This window comes from Pocillopora damicornis, chromosome 2 (assembly GCF_964200805.1).
Source record: "Pocillopora damicornis chromosome 2, jaPocDami1.2, whole genome shotgun sequence".
NCBI classification, from domain to species: Eukaryota; Metazoa; Cnidaria; class Anthozoa; order Scleractinia; family Pocilloporidae; genus Pocillopora; species Pocillopora damicornis.
This window is the reverse complement of record NC_142671.1, coordinates 16,800,168-16,819,130: the sequence shown is the minus strand read 5'-3', so window position 1 is coordinate 16,819,130 and position 18,963 is coordinate 16,800,168. Positions and strand designations below refer to the sequence as shown.

General features: G+C 39.1%; 1 protein-coding gene across 2 annotated transcripts; it reads right to left on the bottom strand.

Annotated features, from left to right (window-relative positions):
* Positions 1–1,454: 1,454 nt before the first annotated feature.
* LOC113681324 (uncharacterized) lies at positions 1,455–17,816 on the bottom strand. 2 transcript variants are annotated; one of them, XM_089197238.1, is made up of 20 exons: positions 17,565–17,816; positions 16,045–16,178; positions 14,971–15,027; positions 14,580–14,698; positions 13,955–14,149; positions 12,413–12,623; positions 11,588–11,898; positions 10,230–10,458; positions 9,984–10,007; positions 9,466–9,805; positions 8,719–9,072; positions 8,059–8,085; positions 7,109–7,298; positions 6,614–6,775; positions 6,412–6,490; positions 6,008–6,132; positions 5,315–5,467; positions 4,193–4,361; positions 3,369–3,559; positions 1,455–2,896 (listed from the first exon to the last, which is right to left on the bottom strand). In XM_089197238.1, exons 1-20 carry the CDS (start codon positions 17,582–17,584, stop codon positions 2,822–2,824), a joined length of 3,165 nt encoding a protein of 1,054 aa, XP_089053364.1. In that variant the 5' UTR covers positions 17,585–17,816; the 3' UTR covers positions 1,455–2,821. The 2 variants fall into 2 exon arrangements, with proteins under 2 accessions (XP_089053364.1, XP_089053365.1); XM_089197239.1 differs by lacking the exon at positions 6,614–6,775 and having other exon boundaries at positions 17,565–17,796.
* Positions 17,817–18,963: the final 1,147 nt, after the last annotated feature.

Below are 18,963 nucleotides of genomic sequence, written 5' to 3'. Positions count from 1 at the left end.
CCAATACTCGTCTCTGAGAAGAACAGAGTTGACCATGAACTTGGGAGAAGTGTAAATATTTAATGAAATGATTTTCCAAATATTCTAAAAAGGAAAGTAAATTCGGAAGTTGGGCCATCATTTCCTGGTGTTTTGTTTTGCATGAACGATTCAACTCGATTAAGTTTTTTAGATAACCACTGTTTACCATTGTCCGCTCCATTAAGAAAGTTATTCATAGAATCACCCAAAGTAAGTGAATTTTCCTTGTAAAGTTTAGAATAGAAGTTTTCGAATTCCGTCAGTATTTCCGTTGGTTTTGTTCTCCGACTATTTTCATTAACGAATATATTCTTAATGCAGCTCTTTTCCTTTTTGTTATTTTCTAGGTTGAAAAAAATTTTATTCCCCAGGAAGCCGTAGTCTTAGAAAATAGCCAAGTTAATCACGTTTTTTCGGTAGTACGTACAAGTAGTCAGAACAGCTGTCATGACTCAGTTATATGATATGAATATTTGATTTGAATTGGGCTAGTTACTTGGGCTGAAACTTGTGAAAGAAGGCGCGGTGAGAACAGGGCAAAATTAAATAAGAGCAAATAAGATATTTTTGGAATATTCGTCTTATTTTTTCTCAGTGACGCTGCACGTGGGTAAATTGTTGAATTTTGGAAGGTTTCTTGGCATAAAAGAGGAATCGGTATCTTTCTGTTTTCAACATTTCCTTAGCATACGCGGAAGATTGTGATCCATTGAAGGTAGTGAAATCTCCAGTGTTGTGGGATAACATGGGGTCTTTCCTCCAATTCTTACACAACATGCCTGATCACGAAGAATATTTTTTGCCAAGAGTGAAGGATTTTTAAAAAGCATTTGGGAGCAAACTCGTGCTAGTCGTCGCGAACTCGTCGAGGAGGGGGTAAACTTGCAATGTGGGGGACTAGGAACCGGTTATCATCTTCCAGGGTAAACGGAAGGGCTCCCAGATGATCTTGCTAATAATCTGCTCATAGATCTTCTACGCGTCTGTCCTCCAATAGATCATAGGCGAGAACCAGTCTGAATGCGTGAACAGTTCATCCTCTCACAAAATTACTCTTTGCAAATACTAAGTAACCTCCTCATCTTTTACAAAGCTAAATATTTTTCAAGTTCGAAAATAAAGTTGAACTAGGTATCCACATAATACTTTCGTGAATGATTCGATGAAACTGCCGAGTACCGGTATATCTCGCAGCCTTTTCTTGGATGTCACGCAACGTGCATCAGTTGCATGACGTCGCAAAAACGGCTACAAAGGGAACAAGTGTCTGATACGCAAAAGTATAAATCTAGACATGCTGGATATGACTGTGGAACAAAAGTATGAGCAATTAAGCTATTTTATGTATGCTGCTACAAAACGAAGAGAGTAATTGTCGCAATTTGCTCCTAATTCTTTTCACCATTTGCCAAGAAAAAATATGAACAACAACGGCCAGTCCAACTTATTTTTACTTTCTGGCTACCTTCTATATTAAAATATTCATAAAAGCTAACTAAATGTTGCTGAGTCAGACTTAGCGAAAGAGTATCTCTTCAAATTAGATATTTATAATTGCTTACAAAATTATTTATGTTTTTTGGAAATTTGAAACTCACTAGTGATTATTGTTGCTTTATATAACGTTCACGTGACATTATTGAAAGTTTTTTTCAATAAAATTGCGTGGGTTTGCATTTTCCTGTTGTTTAACAACTCATTCCTAATTTACCAGCATCTTTAGTTCCACCTGCGAAAATGAGTTGTCAACCATACTCTTCAAACAACTCTATCTTCAAAAATATCCTGGTCAGTCAAGACTTTTATTTTCTTGGGAGTTTGTACGCCATCAAAGAGTTACTATGTAATACAATTACAGGCAACTTTCCACTTACATCAGGCGTTAGCTTTAGGCTAAACCTAGACAAAAAGACAAGATTGATTGACACATTTTACAAGGTTTACTAATGCAAATTATGAAGACCAACACTTCTCCACGAAAAAAAACCTATTTAAGCCCATTTATTCCAAGAAATATCAGGTAAGAGAGGAAACCAATGTGGAACCTTTAATTCCTATGGGTGACCAAGAGATAATTTCTCCTTACAGCATCAAGACAATTTATTCAAAAGTGTACATGCGCTCTTCCTTTTTCCTTTTTTTTTCTAATTGACACGTATCAGACTGTGACAGATACACCGGAGTCCATTATGGGGATAAAAGAGAAAACAATGAGAAAAAAAATAATAATTAAGATGTCAGCGCGCTGCACCTCACTCCCAGAGTTCTGCGGCTGATTTTTTCTTCGACTGGTATAACGGACCTCGCCAACTATAGTCTACGTAAATACCCCCTATATGATCTTATGCGCCGATCAATTCGAAAAGTCCCGGGTTCATTGCAGTGCATACTTGGGGATCATTTTGTTCACCGGGATCACATATGCATCAGTTGCACAGATGTAAATTTCTCTCCTTGCGTGTGACTCGCCCTTTGTGACCGCCCCGCGCTTACATTCGATAAAAATATTAATCTAGTATTAGATAAAAAAAATCTCTTCTGCTGCTATCTTCATTCGAGACTAGAGGAAGTTTAAGAAAGGTACAGGGATTCACACAAATTTAGATTGCACCCAAGCTGAATAAATGTTCTCGAACAACTACTGAGGAGATGAAAATCTTCTTTGTTTTCCTCCGTCCAGCCTCTTAGTATCTTCTTCTTGTTCTTCTTTATCCTTTACTTCCTTCAAACGCAGTACTAAATCTCTCATTTCTGACATTAACATCTTCCTTTGCTTGTCGAGTTGATCCTGAAAATCACGTCACAGATCTCCAATTTCCTTCTGAAGGTCTTCATTTGTCACTCTACTGAACTGGTCTCTGTCGGGATGGCACATCTAAAACGTGCAAAAGTCAAACGTCTCCAATTAAAAAATAAAAAAAGACGAAATTTTAGGACAGCGATGATCAAAAATTGTCAACTATAGGCTCTAATTTTCACAATTGTGGAATACAGATATGCTGCAGAGATCATTCAGAGCATTCAGGGCACAGCCTTTTGGTAAAAAGGTTGGATAGTTTGTAAATGTTCGCAAACATTTAAATTACTCAAACTTGAACAAAATTTTAGCGGTCTTTTCAACACTGGATACGACAAAGTTCTTCCTCGCCACATGCTTCTAATTTGGTCTCATGACCAATCCCTTGATTGTAACAGGAGGAGTGTGCCGAGGCGTGATATGTTAGCATGAAACCAAACCATTTATAGATTCAATTTCTAGCCCATTACCCTCTCCCTCCCCCTCCCTGCTCCCCCCTCCCCCTTCCCGCTCCCCGCTCCCCGCTCCGCCCTCCTTCTTTCGAACATACCTTGGTGAGCACTGTAATGCCTTCAGATCCCAATGAAACGAAAGGAAATAGTTTATTTCCCTCTGTATACTCCACTGAAGAACGCACTACTTCTCTACCATTCAAGAAGAACAACACAGAGACTTTGCCCTCGAGGACTCCACTAAAATCAACTTCACATGCGATGAGATCACCGCGGTAAGCCATAGCTCCTAAGTTATCAACAGAAAACATTAAATAAGTACATGAGGCAACCAACCGTGTAACACTAGGATGTGAAATTGGACTTTTTTCCTTTTTGTTCGGTCTTGATCAATGACCTACCTCCTCGTTCATTCGAAGACAAAGTTTAATCTCCCTCACTGTATTTATACAAGAAGTGTTGACGATATAAATGATCCTAGCAGCGTCAAGCATTTGTTGATATGAATCTCGTTTTTCTTTGGCCTTAAATGAGTTCTCTGTAGACCATTTGATCGGCAAGCAGAAGGTGAGGGTTGGAACCCCCCACGATCGAAGGATTCAGGGTTTTTTCAGTTTCACACTCTAGGCACATGGATTTTACAGCAACTACGTTCAACATTCTATCTTGGTCATACAGCTACAATACATTTCCCATTTATCTCATGCACGTCAGAATAATCATCTCGAGGAGTCTATAACGATTTTAAAGTGATCCCTACAACGTTTACAAACGAAAATTTCTGAATCTTTTTCTTTTGGAAAACAGAAACCTACTGTCGTAAGGTCGCCCTCAGAAGGACGGTAAGACTTTGATTATGTTTCCAAACGCCAACAGATCCTTGTGGCAGATATCGTACACCTATCGTCAGAGTAACCCATACCTTCGACTTCTCTTCCCAGCTCATGGAAGCCGGTTTCAAATATTTTACCATCGTCTACGTGGTAACCGACTGTTCCACTATCCCAGCCAGGCATTTTGTGACAGTCGTACGACTCATGCACAGCACCCAGTGCCGCAATACGTCTCTCTCCAGTCTCCTGAATAAGTACCTGCAAAACAATGACGGACTCTTTTTTTTAGACTTTGTTGTTACGGTTGCCATAAGTCCCATGTTTTTAATTTTTGTTTCAGTATGCAAATGAGTTTTTTTGCTCATGAGACCGAGGGAATACTAGTTTCTTAGACCAAAGCAAAATAATAACGACAATAAAGACGATGTTAGTGATAATATAAACAACCAACATCCGAAATAATGATCATATAAACAACAAAAGCAGCCATAATAACAACTGCAATAATGATGATGATTACAAAGCAATAATAATAACGACAATAATAATATAAATATAAACGATTAATCCAAAAAGGAATTTCGGCTGAATGAAGGCACCATCACGCTATTCAAAGGTGGCCATCTAAGGCCTTATAACTTGACCCTGAAATGCACCTCAACGAAGTGGAGCAAGGAGATAAATTTAACCTTTCATACCCTAACATCATTATGAATATTCTCCATGCTGTACTCTATACAATTGTGCTGATAAGGAAGAATTATTTAAACAATGAAGAGCTTTTTCGGTTGGTGATCATTTACTTTATCCATGTGACCCTAATGTTCGACTCAGGGATAACAATGTGAGGAAAAATTACATCATAGTCACTCTTAGGTGTTACAGGGTTAAGTGCCCAAACGAGATCCATGTTGACACGTTACCATGAAAGCAAAGGTGAAAATAGGATACCACAAGAGGAACATAAAGATGTTTTTCAGGAACCGGTCTGGTCTTCCTGGCACCTTTAAGTTCATTCTTAAAAACATTAGTATCTGTAGTGCTACAAAATAGAAAAGAATACCAGCGCCAACAAGAGGGAGGTTATTTAAGAGAAGAGGGTAAAAAGGCAATGTAATTATGTTGCATCTTCAGAGAATCTATCATGAAGCAGGAAGTATATGAATTAAATTTTTTGTTTGCAAATAATTTTCTATAAATCAAAAGCACACCTCGAATCTTGGTGTCTCTGGTGTAAAGGGAGACTTGAACTTGGCACTGTGAATGTTCTTACGATTTCCACTTTTGCATATGTTGCAGAAATTAGGTCCCATGTAAGTTAGGAGACAGCCATCGACAGCAATTCCCGGCGAATCATACCACGCCTTAAAATGACAATCGAACAAAACTTCAGTAACACAAGGGACCCCTTCAGGCGGCTGGTATGTCACCTGAAAATGTCTGCGGCTGAGACATTGTCCAAAAATGAATATTTGGCCAAGAACCAAAGCTTCAAGGAGAAATTTGAAAACTTAAAGACAATCTCTCAATCAGGGACATTGTCAGCCGACATACCAGCAAGCTAGAAGGGGTTTTATTCAAGCTATAACCCTCCCATTAATTTTCGTATCGCGCGTCGAGAGAAAATTTTGTTGACTTTTTTGTACTTCCCGGTGAAGCATTTGAGATCAGCTTTTCTATGTCACTACAAAACAAGTTCGGTTTTTTTTCAAGGGAACAAGGAAACTACAGCAGAACGTTTCTTGAAAGATTTTCTCAATCGTACATTTAAATTTTTGTGCGAGGGAAAAGGTTAAAATGCAAATTAAAATGGTTAAAAAGGTGTATCCTGATGGAGCAAGATCCATAGTATATGGTAGGGAAACTTCCTGTTTAATTAACATGTGAATGTGGACCACACTCACTCTGTGACCAGACGCAAGTTTTTCCTCCTTGTTTCCACGCGGTCGGAATACTTGCCGAACTATCTGATTGGCCAATTTTCGTCCTCCCTCATTTTCTTGCACCAAGTGATCTATCTTTTTCCCCTCTAAAACAAAGCAAGGAACCAAATATTAAATTGGCCTCTTCTGAATCTAGTCAGCAAAATCATTACGATACGCCTCGTTATAAATAGATTATCATTACTGGAATTCTTCATTTGTGATTTTTTTATTTCTTGTCCGTCATGTTATAAACTTCTTTAGAACTATTGCTTTGATCATAGCAAAGCAAGGTTTAGTAGAAAAACATCTCTTTGCGCCATATTCTTTTTTATGACCATATCATAGATTTCTGGGGCTATCTACCAATCTAGCACATCACTCACCTGTGAGGGGAAATTCATAACCGTATTTCCCGAAGTACATCCTTTCTAGTTTCTTCACCACTTTATTCAGAGCTACTCTCTGTCGAATCAAAGAAGGCCACATCGAAAGTAAAGTAAAATCACTGAGCAGACGTGAACGATAACTTTAAACAACAGCAGCTTGTTAAAACTCACAGAACTAATTGGCAAGGCCGCAGCTTACCCGTCCGCCCTCGCGCGAAGCAGGAGTGTCGCGCCAACATAGGTTCCAGAGTATTATCAGGGGGACAGACAAAAGGTTGAAGGGCACTGGTATCGGGTGATAGGTGCTGTAAGTTCTTACAGTAATGGCTCTCTTGAAAGACCACTCCTGCAGTGAATTATCCTGATAATAGAGGAATGAGAAGAAATTAACAGCTTCCAAGGAAGTACCAGTTAATAAAGACAACAGGCGACACTCCTATAGCGGAAGAATATTTTTGATATATCATACCCACGGGACAATATTCACCATCATTTTCGTCTAAAGCGTCAGTTGGCCAAAAGTACAATTACAGATAATCATAGAATCTTTTGAACTTTGCAGAAAATATATTTTATATCTAACGCCAAAAAAAGTTCCACCAAGTTTACAGTCGAGAACTTCTCATATTTTCTTAACTCTGGATTATGAACAGAATTACTATCCATCAGCGAAGGCTGAGAGACTGTTTAGTACCTGAACCTGCTGATAGGTATTGGAGAGCAACGCAATCATCATGTTCACGAGAAGAACAACTGCCAGGATTAAGAAGAAGCTGTACAGCACATGAACAAGGGAAACGGAAGGATTGTCGACGGAATTCAACCTATCCAGGTCAGCTAAACCCAGTAAAGACCAACCAAGGTGTGTCGCTATGTTCCACCAACTGAAGAACGTAAGCAACGAGTTAGAGCAAAAACCACTCAATTTTTTAAATTGAGATCGTCATGACCGCAATAAATGTTTTTAAACGTCTGTGTCCTAGAGGCCATCATGTCACTGCTCATAGATGGATCATCGATTACAAAATTTGTTCTCAAGATTCCTGGTCAGCTCCATTAAGTCAAACATCAACACATTTACGTGTTGGTATCTAAAATATTACAAGATAACCTTAAACCTGAGGGATATCACTAGTCAAAAGAAATAGCAACGTTAAAGTCTGGATTTTTCCAGAAGGAGAAACCGTAAGGTACCTCTTAAGAAGGTAAACTAATAGCTGGGCTGGCCTTTCAACAGGTTTATAATTAGTTGGCGAAGTAGCGTTAATTAACTGGAAGGGAAGCCGCGAGAGGGATGGGGAGCAAAGAGGGTTTCTTCACTCGCAGCTCTGCTTCTTGTTCTAGTAAATCTGCTGCCATGAAAGGAAAGAGCGTCTTCCCTGTAAATTTTTATGATGAAGCTGGTAAAGCTCGTGGTTGAACAACAGTACTTATTTTAACACATCAGTATGGTTTTTTCCCCTTTTTTTCCTCTCGGGAGACCTTAATTCACTTTTCCGACGCCTCAGGTATAGAATTTCACGCTTGAAAGGTTTTTAAATAATTCAAGTACAGCAAAAATTTCGTGTAACCTGGTATATTTCAGACATCAGAGTACAAAGTTAAAATTAGAGTAGAAAAAAAACACAACAGTTTTACTCTTACCAAATTAGCCCGGAATCACTGCATGCCCTAAAAATGATAGAAGAAAATGAATGGTTAAGGAAACCGTTGCCACAGTTTACGGTTTAACCAACATGAATTGTCAAAGTTACATCACCACCATTCCTCCTCCCTCCGAATTTTATTTTACACGGTTGTGTTGCTCCAGAGAAACTGTTAACTAAAATTCCTGGACCCATAAATTTTGGTACTTCCAGAAGCACCAAAAGTCAGAGTATAGCAACTCACTGACCTCACAATTTATGACTTCGACTGACCCAGCGATGATTATAGTTAATGGGTTACAGGCTATCATAATTTGATCTTAAACCTTTTGTGTAGTGGTTGAGCTACGCACTGACTTATTTATTGAGGCCTGTTTCTGAAATTTCCTGCGTGAATATTCATAAAGACTGTAAAAAATTGGTCTTTCATGCAACGTTTCATATTCTGATCTGAGTAGTTTTACTCTCCTGTTAGGCTTCCCATGGCCTACTGTTTCCTACAGTGGGTGCCTAGACAGACATGAGGTTTCCCTCCATAACGTTAAAGGAAAGCTCTTCCACCCCATCACTAAAAAGAGTAACAAATGAAGAGACCCAACAATTTAGAATCTGTCGTTCACGGTTTCGATGATTGAGAAAAATCGCAACATGTACTCACAAATCCTCCGCGGAATCTTTTCCTAAGGTAGAGGCCTTCTCAGCAACATATATCTTGGTCATAGCCAGAGAAAATGCCAGAATAATTGCCAAAAACTGCCAAAATATCGCCATTACATCCCAGATAACAAAGAACAAAGCGATTTGTATTGCACCCACTCCCCGCACGCCCTCTATAACTTGACCAAAGGCTCTCAGTGTGAGAAACATGGCGATAAATCCATAGAAATACTCTGACACAGCCAAGAGTCTGTTGTCTGACACGTCCGTGGAGTTCCTCCATGTAATTATGCGTAGTATGAAGGTAATCAGGTAGAAAACAAGAATGATGAAGTCAAGCACATTCCAACGGTCACTAAAAAAGTAGTAGATATCAGTACTAGAAGACCATTATATATTTAATGTAATCCGTGAACAGCTAGACCTTGCACAATTATGAAGCAAGATAATCAGTTCTTGCATGTACCACTATTTGTTGTTACAATGGGTACGAGCTAACTACTGATGTACTAAAACAATAAACACCGATTTCTAGCGATGAACAAAGACAGTGAACAATGTCACCTCATGATTGATGGTGTAGCCCTCAAAAAATGACCAGTGCACCTAAGCTGAGAACAGTGGCTCATTTTGTTACCTTCTTCAAGCTGTAAACTCTTTTTCCCCATCCTTCCTAGCTGATCATACTCCCATATGAATGAGAATCTACTATTGTCACTAGAAAACGGACAAAAAAAATCTGAAATACCTGAAATAATTACTAAGCTTCTTTCGCAGGATATTGTCTTCTTCTGCCTCATCTGTCTCTTGGTGACCCTCATGTGAACGTACTTGGTAGCTGGAACCACCCCTCTTCCTCCTCCACAGCTTTTGTGCTTTCATTCCAGCCTCCTTAACACTAATAAACTGATCCACCTCCATCACAACGCGTCCCAAGAAGAAAACTAAAATGGCCCATTCTAGTCGACTGAAGGCAACAGATGAAGGGAACAGGCAAATGGCGAAGTGAAGACCAAGGAGGGTGAGATAGCTCAGCGTGTCGCGGAAAAAGATGAAATAAGGAGTCGTAAAGTAATCCTTGTATTTCTCTGGAAGACATCATAGTAATCATAGTTGTACTCGGTAGGACAATGATTGAGACGCTAGCATAGAATGGAGACCATCAAAAGAAAACTCTGAAAGCACTGACGTTTTAGCAAAAATCATCAGAAAAAAAAAGTTTAACGGTCTTTGGAAATCTAGCTAACAAAAATAGCCCGTCCTCACCATAGATGTTCTTTCCCTCGATACCTGTAAGAAAGTAAAACATATCAATTATAAAGCCAGTTACACCTCCGAGCAGTGGGGAGAAAAGTTAAAGCTTTTTTGAATATAGCACCGTTTAAAACCTTCCTCAATTCGAACTGTAACAACTGCATGCAATACTTTCTTATTTTTTCCCAAACCAAATGGGAGAATAATCGTTCTAAGAAGGGTTTTTTAAAATCATAACTTTAAACCTCCCCAGGTTACCTTGTATGACAGCTGTCCCCAACGTCTCGGGTGACTCGTATTCTCCAAAGTGGCGTGCTGTGCTACCTTTACTTGCCATCTTATTTAACTCTGATAATTTGGCGTTCTCCCCGATACCGACGGGAAAGATGTTAACTTGCATACCCTGTATCTCCTCTACTAAGGGCGGTGGTCTTTCGGTGTCAGCCATAACCTTGTGTAACGAGTAATTAAGAAAGAGCACGACCACCTAATGTAAACATAAAATTAAAAAAAGGTGATATTTATCCCTTTGGTTCTCAAAACCAAATTTACAAGTTTTATCAAATATGAGCCCAAACTTACCAATCTTGAAACTACACCAGCCTTCTTATGAAAGAGATGCTTGAATTTTTTTCAGTGAAAAACGACAATGATTGGATTCGCAGTGAATATTGCTGATGTGCTTGTAAGTATCTTAACTACTGGATCTATTGCATAAGTTATTGATGGTTTTGTTTATTTCGCCGTTTAATTAATCTGTTCACACAACTAATAACTGTAGCTGTTATGTACATGTAATGCAAAAATTTCAGCATGCTCATTGGCTGAGAAGGCGTCAATTAACCCAAACTGTGCAGAGAGTTGAAACTGAATGCAAAAAGTGAAATGGATTGCAGAAAGTTGAAATTAAATCGATTGTCAAGAAAGTCGCGAAAGCACAGCAGAACAAAATGGCGGACAGGTTATTGGAAAGTAACCACGTTTTAGTTCAGAGTTTACAGGAGAATACTCACAACAAAGATACCTCAAAAAGCACAAACATCCGGCTAAAAGTCTGGAAGTTTTGGGACTTAAAAGACAAATTTCTCAAAATAGACGTACCAGAGGTCCTGAACAAAATTTCCGAGGAGTTTTACGCAATAGTTCTCAAGAAAGACGGGAAGATTACGAGCCAATAGCAATCTTGTAAAGGTTATTACTATTTACTGATACCTAAGGAAAATAGTGGGACATGTTTTTCTCTTGCTGATATCTGACAGAGAAAGAGAATGAAAGCTTGATTATTCGGCGTAACAGCGAGTTTAAAAGCTTGAAGCGAGAGGGGAAAGCCTGAGTTCTTCAGCAAGAAGGCAAATGCAAGAGGCCGGCCCATGAGCCATGACACTAACTAAAACATGATTTGTATTTATGATTTAAACATAAATCAACTGTAGCGTGTGGTCGTCAAATTAAATCAACATTATGAATATGAATTGGTAGGAATAACTTACCAAGGTCTGATAACCAGCCCATGACTGCAAAATGAGCCCATGACTGCAAAATGAGCCCATGGAAACAAGTTAAGAGGCAAAACTTGACAGCGCTCCGGAAAACGGTTGCGCGCACATATACCTCACCTTTTTGGCCTCCTTCCCAAGTGTTTGGTCCATGAAAACACTTTGGGTGGCCACAAGATCTTCAACGAGTGAACTGGCAGAGCTTGGCAGCTCTAACGCGTTAATCCTCACTCGAAGTGCAGCCTCAGTAGTGCACCTCTCTTTAAAGTTGATGTTACCGATTCTTTCGTGGTCTTTATGTAAAACAACACAGTATTTGGCAGAGTGGCAGCCATATTCACGAACAATGTAGTTTATCGTCCCTTTAACCAGATCAAATTCTTCTTCTGAGGTATCTTTGCCCAGCGTCAAAATAAAACATATTTTAGTTTCTGAAAAATGATCAAGGAAAGCGGATTAAACCACTGATCGATAAAGGAAACATCCAACAACTGATACCATGCACCACAACAACTCTCCAGTAGCTCCTTGTATCTAATCTCAAGACTTAGCAATCTCAACCATTCTTAAGACTGTTATGATCAGGTGGGAACAAATACCAGGCCTGTAAACGCTCCTTGAACGATGTAGCCTGCAAAACAGGCTTAGTTTTTTTGTAAGCACGAGGCAAGCATGGTGCGCGTTTCACGTGCCAGGGAAGAAAAATGCGTGACCCGCGCTTCGCGCATAGCCTTACTAAGGACTTCTGCATTTTTTTCAATTGAGAGGACTCAGTTTGCTAGAGTTAGAAATAAACTACAGAAAAGCCATCACCTTCCGCGCCCCACCCCTCACCCTCTCCAGGCCCAAACCTTCGGAATACCTGAGAGCTTACTAAAAACGCGTTACCATCTACTGTACCATGTCAACTACTTTAACGAATGCTAACAAAACGATATTACAAACCTCTTTTCCTCCTCAAGGCCCGTTTTACCAAATGCACGACGAAGAAAATGGCAAAGAGAAAGGGAAAAAAGAAGATGTCAAACACCGTCCAGAGGTTGAGAAAAAAGTATCCCCAGCGTTTAGGTGTCCGCCATGATTCTTTTCTTACGTGAAAAAAGGAGCGGTACCATCTGGAGTTAAGCAAGTTATACACCACTGGGTGAAAGATGAACTGCGAAAAAATTCGTGGATAATTTGTTTTACACAATAAGTTGAATTTGAATTGGTTCATGCTTATTACTTATCAGAGGAGAATCTCAGAGGAGACGTCAGCATGAACAAATTTTGGCTTCATTAAATTCAAAACAATTCTAGCGACATATCAGTGACACACCCGACCACGCATCATGTGCCACCATTTTGTTCTTACCACATTTTTACGTCATCTGTGATCTACAACAGAAGAGAACTGCTAAAGCAAGGGTGTGAAAGATTTTTTAGAAGAAAAATTAAGACAATTTAAGGTAGAAAATAATTTCAGGCTGGATTGGCGATGGCGTCGAGCTGTGGGTGTGTTCAGTGTCTTTAAATCATTCAGTTTGGCCTCACATCATTTAGTAGATTCACTAGAATATAGTTTCTTTCACTGGAAATTGATTAATTGCCTCTTTGAACATAAAGTAGAGAGACACTCCAAAATGACGTCCTGTACATTTGATTGGCACCAAGTATATCGTAATATTGTGTGCATAAATCTTAAAAGTATCTTTTCCCCTTTGTAATATCACACCGGCGAGGAAGCTTTCACTGGTGGTGTTTGGTGGGAGCATTATTCGCTTAATGTAAAGTCCCTCGGGAAACAGTTAGTTTTGAAGTCTCGGGAAACATCAGGACTCGAGGGAAAACAAAACAAACTAGTTTCCCGAGGGACCATATATTAAGTGCTTTGTTACATATTTAGACTTTCCTTTAAACAATCATGTGGCAAAAACATGCTGTTGTATTCGGCGCGCGAGCAACAACTGCGCAATTGTATCCCGGTCGGGATACATTTGAATTTAATCAAGGGCACGTGACCAAGAATCAACCAATCACAGTGCTCGAATATAGAATAGATCCTCGCGGTTATGAACACCACTGAACTATTAGTTGAAATAAGGACTGAAAAAAAAAATTCAGGCCCGTACGGGATTTGAACCCATGACCTCTGCGATACTGGTGCAGCGCTCTACCTAACAAGCCAACTGAGAGCTGGTTATTATGTTGGATCCAAATAAACCTTCGAAGTGGTGAATAATGGCTGTAAACATACAAAGATCATATGTGTGCGCTGCGGTTGAAGAAACGAATATAGAATCGATCCTCGTGCTCGTTTTGTTGACTGAAAGTCTAGGCATATAATAATGTTAAGTGTCTTTCTTCTTTCCTTACTTACACTGCATGTAAAGGTAAGGGCACCTATGTGATCAGATGGGCGACAGCATTCGCACTAAAATCAACTTTAGGGCTGAAGGATATCAGAAACTATTCATTAGAAACCTTTTTTTATCACTTATGTAGTACCTTCTTCTGCTTTGTGTCAATTGCCTTGTCCACCACATCATCAAAACAACTTTGAAATGTATTTCTGGTATCGTCGTCGGCTTTAAGAGGATCTATCAAGGCTGCTGCGAACTCGCCTATAGATTTTTCTAGCTGTTCTATATCGTCTTTCTCCGGGTTCGCACCATGTACTAAATTTCGCAGTGCTTTGTTTACCTAAGTTTATAAAGAAATGAAGTTATCTTCTTTATCAAATGGCTTGTAAAAATCAAAGATATTGTTTCTAATCTCTTGTTAGCCTCTAATTGTTGCACATGGTAGGTGAGTTTTTTAAATTTTCTGTCGTAAATTAGCACACAGAGACCTCGATGACCAGTAAGAACAAAAACAAGATGTAACTGCAAGCCAGTGATCCTTTAAGGGTGATAAAGATACAAGGACACTCTCGGACAGTGAAGAAGTTACGACTGGTTATAGTTTTGGCGCTAATCAGTTGAAAGAGTGGTAAGCGTATGACGAGCTAATCATATGGAGTGGTGAAACAAAACCACAGTGAATAAGGATTACATTTTTCACCTAGTCTGGCGAAACAGCCTAAAGTAAAGTATATCGGTAAAATTGGTAAATATAAAATTACAAGACCAACCTGAAGAGATTTGAGTAAGGAATTAGTTTTACACCTTGCCAGGGTTTTTGGAGTCAACGTTTGATTAATCGCATCGAAATCACCCTTACGCAGAGCATCATCCAGATCCTTCTCTGTTTCTATAAAACAATCAGACACGCAAGAATGCCGATTCACAAGTATGGATATTTTTCAATTAAACAACCACCGAAAAAGAAGTAAGTTTGAATTCCACCACCCTCTCAATGTGGCCCTCGTTTCTCATGTGATGAACAGTCTTCAGGGAAGGAAAAGACTTTGAATAGACGAAATGAATGCACGTTGACTTTGTAACACAATTACACTATTGTTTTAAGAGTCTGTTTATTTTCGTCTTGTGTTTATGTCTTTCTTGATGCCCTCTTCCACTTACTTTCACGTTGCAGTTGTTGAGTAGAAGCATCAATACCCCCATGCTCGTCCTCTGGTTCTACAGATAGATGATAGAAAGGAAATTTATAACAAATTTTGCCATGTGTTTTTTCAGACAAAGGTACATCATAAGTGATGTCAAAATGTGGTAGAACGAAAAAAAGGCAACACATGAGGTAAAGACGCATGAGTATGTCGCTGATGTTTATTTTTTCGTTTTTTAACCAAATTTAGACGCCATTGTTTATCTATAAGTAGGAATACGCTTAGTCGTTCACACATTTTGATTAGTTTTCTTATCATCTATCAGAGAACAGACACAGACGCTGTCCACATCGCTACTAATAAGCTTATTCTGAAAAAGAATTGCAACAGTTGTCAAACTGTGCACTATATTTGCCGAAGTGGAGGCAAAACAAGTTATTTGAGATAAACCATGCGAGATCGTCGGCAACAGCCACTAACAGCCGCCGAGTTAATTGAGTTCATCACATAATTCTGTGCAGTTGTTGCTTGTAGAAATGAGCTTTTCCTCTACGGAAATAAAAATGAGAATGAAATCATTGGTCACCGTACTCCTTAACGAAGAGATGGCAAATTACTTTCCCGGTGAGCTTTGACTCAAACAAAGAATCTAATTCAACCAGTTGGAAACGCAAGGCATAGAAAACGAGTATTGTGAAGACATGATATGATATAATTCATTTTTTTTCCAGTCACAAAAAAAAACGGTGTGCAAGGCTTTTTCTAGTCCTTAGTCCAACACATTGACAATAAGAAGTCAAAATGCGTGCATTGACCACAAAAACCAAGTCCAGTGCAGATCCGCTGAAAATGGCGTTAACTTAAGCTTTATAAGGGAGTCAATTGCATACCGAGTAAACTTCTGGGGCCTTTTTTTTTTCTTGTGGTGATTATCCTCCTCACCAACCCAACCCAATCGTTTAGTTATTATCTGTGGCATTCAAGACAAACCAAACTGACTGTATCCACAAAATTCTTTAACAGGTAGATCAATAATGAATCAAGGCACGCTATTATGAATCCCTATAGGACTCTCTGTGATCATACATACCAAAACCAGCTGGAATTTCCTCCTCGACCTGATCCTCATCAACCGCAACCGCGGTGGGCACAGGCTCCTCGTCAATTGCTACCAGTACTTCTTTAGAAGTTATTGACAGCTCTACTTCCTCTAGTGCATTAGATCTAAAGCAAAATTTACCCCGTGGAATCAGTAATCAGGTATTCTAGTTACCAATGGCGTAAAGCTTGGTTTTCATTAGCGAAGCAAGCACAAGCGTGAGCACAAACGCACGCATAAGTTAAATTTACAAAGAGAAAACGAACGTCGACAAGCACAAGCACTAGTTCAAGAAAAGGGAAAAATTCTGATTCTTGCGCCTATGCAAGCGATTGTCTTAATGTGTGCACCGAGGCCGTTTTCACGGTGAAATAAGAGCAGTTATGCTTCATTTGCGCTTGCGCTTATGCTCGCGTCGCAAGTGAAAACCAGGCTTTACAGAACAACAACAAGGGGAATGGCGAGGTGACCGCTTGATATAGGTTCCACGGATTAGGTTTATTATAAAGATCGATAATCAACGCCACTTTATGTCATAATTGACCACTTAATACACAGAATCTCGCTCTTTAATTGTACAACTTTGATCTCACTTCTTTGATTTTGGGATTAAAAGTTACTGTTTATGGGAAAACAAATTCGGGACAACTGACCGCTTAATACGGGATGACCGCATAATACGGCGCCGCTTAATGCAGCTTCGACTGTAAATCACGAAATGACATTATAATGTTTAAGTACATTCGAGCATGTTTTGTTGTTTACTTGAAGTGCATTAATGATATAAGCTTCATGCTTCACGACGCTTTAAGAACGAGAAACAGACAAAAGAGTCATGGCCAAAAATAAGTCAAATTCTCAATAAAAAATACCTCACCTAACGGCATAAGCCGAAGCTTTAAAAATGGAAAACTCGCTAAATTGAGTTCTCTTCTACATAGAAAGCGGTCAGATAACAAGCGATGCATTTTGGAAGTAACGCGCCTGTGAATAAAGGAAACAGATCAAAGACCGCAAACAGAGCCGCGGCACTCCGAAAGGAAATCAACTGCGTCGTTATTGTTTCTCGTTTCTTAACAAAGAAAAATGTGCATAAACGAGTAACGGGCAAAACGGAAATGTTGCTCAAACATGCTTTAAAACTGCCTTCGCCAAATCAGGACCAAAAGAAAAGACGCGCTCAGAACTAAGGCCAGGATTTCTTTAAGTGAATTAATTTTGAAAGAAAATAAGACCTCAGCAAAGTTTTCTTTCTTATGCTGTAACTCATTTCAACGTCAATCTCGGTGAAAATGCATTTGCATAAAGTTTTCCGCAATTCATCACCTCGAGTCTACTGTTCGATAACAGAACAGAGCTGAGTCGAATCAACTCCAGATGGGAAACCCATGTAATCTGAGATGTTTCGCACAAATAACAATCTCTTCTAAGTTCAAGAAATCACGCTAGCCGCAAATGAGAACTTACTGCGACATAATAATTCAATAAAAATGTTGACAAGCATTACTTACCTATTCCCAGGGTTGGCCATTATCTTCCTGCGCAAGACGGCTGAAAGTCCTTACGGATTATATGCTGGAATGGAGTTCTACAAAATAGCACTTGTGGCGAAGAATCGATTGGCGTCTACTTTTCTCTCCTCAACCTGTTTACGATGAGTGACTACAAAAATTAACGCACACACGCACAAAAAATTTTCAACGGTGATTTGTCAATTTGCAACAGGCCTCACTGCGGAAGTGAATTCTTCACATGCTAGAGATAAGTAGCCTTCAAGATTTTTTTTTTTTTTTTAAACATTGTTCACCAGACTCTCAAATATGCCTCTAGACGCACACAAGAGCACGCATATATTTGAAAAACAGGTCATATCAGCAGCGAATGCAGTTAAATTCTTATTCTTGACACGCGAGAATTCTCAGGTCCAAGATAAAAAACAAAGGTGCGAGAGATCACGACGAACCCTATGCTCTGTACAAAAGAAAATTTGTATTGAAACCGTTATTCATAGTACATCTTGACATATCTGTATAAAAGGTTCTTATCCACTGCCTGAAATACAATCCAAACTTAAAATTTTTCCGAAACTTCAAATAGAAAATCATGGGTAACAGAATCGTATGCGTTTTCAAAATCTATAGCAACCAAGATTCCAGAGCTATTTGTCGGTGGTCTACACTGCATCAAACACAGATCTTCATCCCACAAATCCATTGTAATGAGTACTTTCGACTATTTTCACCAACAAATATTTTCTTAATGCAGTTCTTTTCCCTTTTGTTATTTTTTAGGTTAAAAAAAATTTATTCCCTAGGAAGCCGTAGCCTTAGAAAATATCCAAGTTGATCACGTTTTACTTTGGTAATGAGAAACAAATTTGGTAAAGAAAAACAAATTAATCAAACAATTAACAAAATAGATATTTCTTCGTCGGATCGGGAAGGTTTTCATGATATGAAAATTTTTTTAATTAGGCGGCAGCTTGTGAAAGAAGGCGCGGTGAGAACAGGGCAAAATTAAACAAGAGCAAACAAGATATCTTTGGAATACCGGCTGTATTTTTTCTCAGCGACGCCACACGTGGGTAAATTGTTGAATTTTGGGAGGTTTATTTGCATAGAAGAGGAATCGGTATCTTTCTGTTTCCAACATTTCATTTGCATATGCGTAAGATTGTGATCCATTGAGGGCAGTGAAATCTCCAATGTTGTAAGATAACGAGGGGGCTTTCCTCCGGAACTTACACAACATACTTGATTGCGAAGAATATTTTTAGCCAAGAGCAAAGGACTTTTAAAAGCATTTGGGAACAAACTCGTGTTAGTCGTCGCAAACTTGTCGGGGAGGGGGTAAACTTGCGATGTGGGGGCCAAGGAACTTGTCATTATCTTCCAGGGTAAACGGAAGGGC